We start from the raw sequence: 6,000 nt of genomic DNA on the forward strand, positions 1-6,000 counted from the left end.
TTTTCAGACTTCACACTCTATGTTTCTTTTTCATCTATTACTCTGGCATTGACATATACTTAAGTTGTCTAATATTTTCAACAAAAATGTCTGACTCCTACCATAGTTTGAGGTTTTGAGGACAATACACTTGTCAATTCATTTCTATTCCAAACACAAAATTAGATTTTCCTTCCCATTTCTTTCAGAGAATAAAGAATATGAAGTCCTGAAAGATGTGACAAATGTAACTCCTGCCAAACTCTTGCATCAGCCACAGCTCAGTTTACGTGGTAAACGGCAAACTACTGCAGGATTAAATTACAAAGAACCACCACTCGGAAGGTATGTGATTGAGTTTTGTTCATAATTTTTGCTATTTCAAAAGACAAATTCTTTCAAATAGCCTATTGGATCAAATTCATATTAAGAATGTTTCATCGCCCAAACTGGGTGAATGTGCTTGCAAATCTCTCAGATCCTTTTACACTAAGATTTCAACCCTGGTTGAAAAAAAGTGCTTTTTACAGACCTACGTGTAAGCAAAAAGTTCCCTTTTCCTTCTGTTCTGAACTTTATCTTGTGGTCCGTGACCCCTCAGTTGCTCTATTTGTATCTATCTATTCTGTCTCACCTTTCCATGATTTTAAGCAGCTCTACCAAATCACCCTGCAATTTCTTCCAATGAAAATTACACTGTTTAACACAATCTTTGTTTACATTTCCTTGTGCATCCAAGTGAATGTGTGCACTCTTTCTTGTCTCAACCCCTTTCTAATGGTGAGAGACTCAAAATAGCACAGAAAAGTTTAACTGATTTTAACTACAGTTTCATATAAATTTATAATTCCGCAATTTATATTCCATACCTCATACTATAAAATCCAGCTTTCCTTTTGGGTTTTTTATTCTAGCCTTTTTCACTTAAAATGCTCCTTTTGTATTTGCTGTTCCAGATCATATAGCCTTCTCCCTTCAAAGCACACCTCATACTTTTTAAATCAAAATTTAGTTGCGGTTTACTTCACAAATGTATTTCTTGCACCTTTTTAAGTATCATCTAAAAATGTAAGCACCTTTTGGAGAATGGAACCTTCACAATGTGGCAATTATTTAGACAAAGAAAGTACAATATTTTATATACATTTTCCAAGTTGGCATCATGTTGATGTGGTGTTGGTAAGACCAAATAAGAATGACGGGATGGAGAAACATTTGGATTAAATACATTAGATTGGGTTATTATAAACAAATTATTATTTTTTTTAACAGGAGACCGGGACAAATGCATTCAGATCAGAAAGTTTTTTGATCTCTTGTGTAATTGGACACTTACAATTAGGAATTTAAGAAGTAACAAGCCAAGATAAATATTTTTAAAGGGAAGTGGACGTTTTTTAAATTGACTTGCAGCTCCTCTGCCATCTCAATTGCATGAGATTCCATGCCACCATTCGAAGAAAAGCGGGTAGTTCTCCCAGTGTCTTGGCCAACATTTATCCTTCAACCGATACCACTTTTTTTTAAAAAAAAGTTATCTGCTGTTATAACATGGCTGTTAGTGGGATCTTTACTCTGCAAAAGATGTTTCCTGCCTTACAACAGTGACTGCATGTCAAAACTTAATTAGCTGTAAAATGCTTTGGGATATACATATGAAATGCACTATCTTAGTATAAGTTTTTTCTCTTTTAATTGATTTAACAAATGATTTATTGAAGGTTACATGAAGTGGATCTCTCTAGGGAGGTCAGTTTGGAAAATAGGACTGAGGTAGAAGAATCTTACCGGTGGCAAATATGCTGTAGGGCAATTTTAAGAATAGTTTAAATTAAATGTGGCAGAGAGACTGCAAGTCATATCTCAAATATTTTTGAACTTCAAACAATGAGTTAGTTTAAGGCACAGTGACAAATATACACACAAATGTAGCAAACATTTGTGTACAACAAGACCCTATAAACAATAATGGGAAGAATGACTAGTTAATTCTGTTTTTTGTGCTAGTTACGGAGAGGAATGTTGGCCAGGGCAAAACGCTATTAAATTATATTCCCCTTTCTGTTTCCAAATCAGAGGTCAGAAGTATGCAGTCTTGTGCAACTTAGTATAGTGCTCTGACCATGTCCCTGTCAGGCAGGGAGGAAATGGCCGTGTGAGGGAACCATGGTTCACAAAAGAGGTTGAATGTCAGTAGGGTCGCTTGAGGGTTACTAGGTAGCAAGGAATGAGCTCCAGCGACCCTACTGAACCTTATTTTCTCATCCTTACATACTCTTCCTTTTTCCTCTTGACAAGACATTCAACCTCTTTTGTGAACCATGGTTCCCTCACACGGCCATTTCCTCCCTGCCTGACAGGGACATGCCTATCAAGGACACGCAGTATAAGGTTCCCTATGGTCGGCTCATGAAGAAAATAAGGAGGTATGGGATAGAGGGAAATTTGGCCAATTGGTAAGTAACTGGCTATCACATAGATAGTGGTGGTGGATGGAAATTTTCAGACTGGAGACCAGTTACCAGCGGTGTACCACAGGGATCAGGGCTGGGTCCTCTGCTATTTGTGATTTTTATCAATGACTTGGAGGAGGGGGCTGAAGGGTGGGTCAGTAAATTTGCTGATGACACCAAGATTGGTGGAGTAGTGGATGAGGTGGAGGGCTGTTGTAGGCTGCAAAGAGACATTGATAGGATGCAGAGCTGGGCCGAAAAATGGCAGATGGAGTTTAAACCTGATAAGTGCGAGATGATTCATTTTGGTAGAAAAAAATTTGAATGCAGATTACAGGGTCAACGGCAGGGTTCTAAGGAATGTGGAGGAACAGAGAGATCTTGCGGTTCATGTCCACAGATCTCTGAACGTTGCCACTCAAGTGGATAGAGCTGTGAAGAAGGCTTATAGTGTGTTAGCATTTATTAACAGGGGCTTGAGTTTTAAGAGCCGTGGGGTTATGCTGCAACTATACATGACCCTGGTGAGACCATATTTGGAATATTGTGTGCAGTTCTGGTCACCTCATTATAGGAAGGATGTGGAAGCATTGGAAAGGGTGCAAAGGAGATTTACCAGGATGCTGCCTGGTTTGCAGGATAGGTCTTATGAGGAAAGGTTGAGGGGGCTAGGGCTTTTCTCTTTGGAGCGGAGGAGGATGAGAGGCTTATAGAGATTTATAAGATAATGAGGGGGATAGATAGAGTGGACGTTCAGAGACTATTTCCTTGGGTGGATGTAGCTGTTACAAGGGGGCATAACTATAAGATTCAGGGTGGGAGATATAGGAGGGATGTCCGAGGTAGGTTCTTTACTCAGAGAGTGGTTAGGGTGTGGAATGGACTGCCTGCTGTGATAGTGGAGTCGGACACTTTAGGAACTTTCAAGCGGTTATTGGATAGGCACATGGAGCACACCAGAATGACATGGAGTGGGATAGCTTGATCTTGGTTTTGGATGATGCTCGGCACAACATCGAGGGCCGAAGGGTCTGTGCTGTACTGTTCTATGTTCTCCCCATGTCTGCGAGGGTTTCCTCCGGGTGCTCCCGTTTCCTCCCACAGTCCAAAGATGTGCAGGTTAGGTGGATTGACCACGCTAAATTGCCCTTGGTGTCCAAAAAGATTAGGTGGGGTTACTGGATTACGGGTGTGGGCTTAAGTAGGGTGCTAATTCCAAGAGCCAGTGCAGACTCGATGGGCCGAATGGCCTCCTTCTACGCTGTAAAATTCTATGACTCTATACACTGTTCAATTTCTGCTGCTTCATTTGATTTTTGTCAGTACAAATTCTTTTTCAATATTGCAACGCCCTTAGGTGGTTCAGCATTGTACCTTTTTCTAAAAAGACATTTTATATGCAAATATTTTTATTGCTAAAAAAACTCATGACAGTAATGTACTGATGTGCAAAACTCATTTTTTTCTTTTGTAGAAAACTGCGTCGAGGCGATGCGTTTACAGACTCGAGGTTTTTGCATTCACCTGTAACTAAAACTGGACAGAAAGTAAAGAAAAGATGTGGTGTTCAAAACGTACACAAATAAGCATGCAGGAAAAGGACAATGAATTGACTTTTTCATAATTTCAATTTTTCTAACTAAAATTTCAGAAAAGCAGTGTTTCTCCTGTATTTTTATAATTTCTCTGAATTTGGCATGTCTACCTCGTGTGATGTTATTGCTCATGTAGATTATGTAACTTGGCACAGGAAAGCTTTACAGTTATTCCGAGGAAATAACCTAAAACTATCTGAACAAGTTAAAATCTTAAGAGGTGCATCATGAGTTTTATCTATCATATATATAAATGACAGTCGAACAAATTGAGTTGCCATTTTCTTGGTGAAAGTATTTCAAAACCAATGTAAAAATGCTAATTTCGGAACTATCAATTGATATATGGTTACAATATAAAGTTCATGAACACTTGGATCAGTTCAGAAAGTCAGGATAATGTCGGCTCCATGAAGCAGTTGAAGATCAGAGCATGCCCAATGTTTGCCTGATTGTCCTGGGGGAGGCCTAGTCTATTTTGAGGGTCAGCATTATGAGCTTGAGGACTGCAGACTGCAACAATACATATTAGATCAGGCGACATCAGTTCCGATAAAAAACGCTGCAACATCAGACAGCCTCTTGCCATGAAAAAGGTCCAGTGGGAGGCCTGTGAGATTGAAAATCTAGCACTGGCCCAGACTGATTTAGTGAGACTGGAGGATCATGCCTACTGAGTACTTCAGATTCTCAGTAAATCTTACCATCTAGGCTGCTATTCAGTTCGATCACCAGATGGTATTGGCACATACTCTAGCCAGTGTTGTTCCTTAATGCAAACCAGGTCCTGGGAATGTTATAGGATCCTGAATTACATATCAACTTGGCCTACTGCCTAGATGTGGCTGCCTAGCAATTGACCCAGAGAATATTGTGACAGCCATAGTAATAACAGGAATGGGAAATTAATCAGTCCCCATCATTTGCACTATTGGCCCATCTCCAATGGGCAGGATGTCTCAAAGACACCTCGTCTCTAGTTGAATTGTTAAACCTTTGGGAACAGGAGGATCCACATAGCTAAAATTGGTGCAATGCCTTTGCAATTCTGCCACTTAAAATTGCCATACCAGATGTGCAATAAACTTAAGTTTAATAACAACTGGGAAAATTTCCACTTATTTTAGATATTTACGCATTTTTCTTCAGTTTATTTAAAATTGTCAATGGATCTTAGTTTATATAATTTAACTATTCATTGTGATGATTTTTAGTGCATTTCTTCTTGTGCCTTTCTGCTTTGTGAAGGAATAGTTGAAACAATAAACTTTTTTTTAAATATTTAAAAAAGCGTTTTAACATTTCATTGCAAACTTTACATAACAAAATAAGACCAATACACACATTTACACAGATTTACAGCCACTGAGGTTCAGGCAGTAATTTATAAGCAAACTGTCCCTTACGGATTTCTTCTCCCACACCTGTCCCATGTTTTTCTTGGGTGCGTCTCCCTCACCCGTTCTTCTCCCCTTCCTTTCTCTTCCTTATTTCGTGACTTATCCTAGGTCCCCCTCCCCCTCCCTACTTCATTGGTTGCTGGTCACAAACAGGTCTTGGAACAAGTTGGTGAACAGCTTCCTTGACTTGTGAAAGCTTTCCTCGGATGACATAATTTATTTTCTCCAGCCTGAGAAATTCCGCCAGGTCGGACAGCCAGCCTGCAGGCCTGAGTGGTGTTGCTGATCGCCAGTCGAGCAGGAGCTTCCAGCAGGTGATCAGGGAGGCAAAGCCGAGCGTATGGACGAATCGGCTGACGTCGGACTACTTTAAAATGCACCGGGGGACAAGGCAAAGATGTCCTCTCTCCCCACTGTTGTTTGCTTTGGCCATAGAGCCTCTGCCGATGTCACTAAGAGCATCATAGGACTGGAAGGGGATAGTCCGAGGGGGTGGAACGTAGAGTCTCGCTATACACAGATGACCTGCTCTTGTATATTTCCGACCTGTTGGGGATGGGGGAGGTTTTGCGG

At 40.3% G+C, this 6,000-nt stretch overlaps 1 protein-coding gene across 2 annotated transcripts in view; it reads left to right on the forward strand.

The window, feature by feature from the left end:
• The window catches only part of LOC140393676 (uncharacterized), a 50,671-nt gene extending 45,354 nt beyond the window's left edge, over positions 1 to 5,317 (forward strand). For both annotated transcript variants that reach the window (XM_072479971.1, XM_072479966.1), the window contains exons 8-9: positions 189 to 324; positions 3,907 to 5,317. In XM_072479971.1, coding sequence (XP_072336072.1) covers positions 189 to 324; positions 3,907 to 4,018 — 248 coding nt within the window. In that variant the 3' untranslated portion in view covers positions 4,019 to 5,317. The remainder of the gene's footprint in view (positions 1 to 188; positions 325 to 3,906) is intronic.
• Positions 5,318 to 6,000: the final 683 nt, after the last annotated feature.

Source organism: Scyliorhinus torazame, chromosome 2, assembly GCF_047496885.1.
Source record: "Scyliorhinus torazame isolate Kashiwa2021f chromosome 2, sScyTor2.1, whole genome shotgun sequence".
NCBI lineage: Eukaryota > Metazoa > Chordata > Chondrichthyes > Carcharhiniformes > Scyliorhinidae > Scyliorhinus > Scyliorhinus torazame.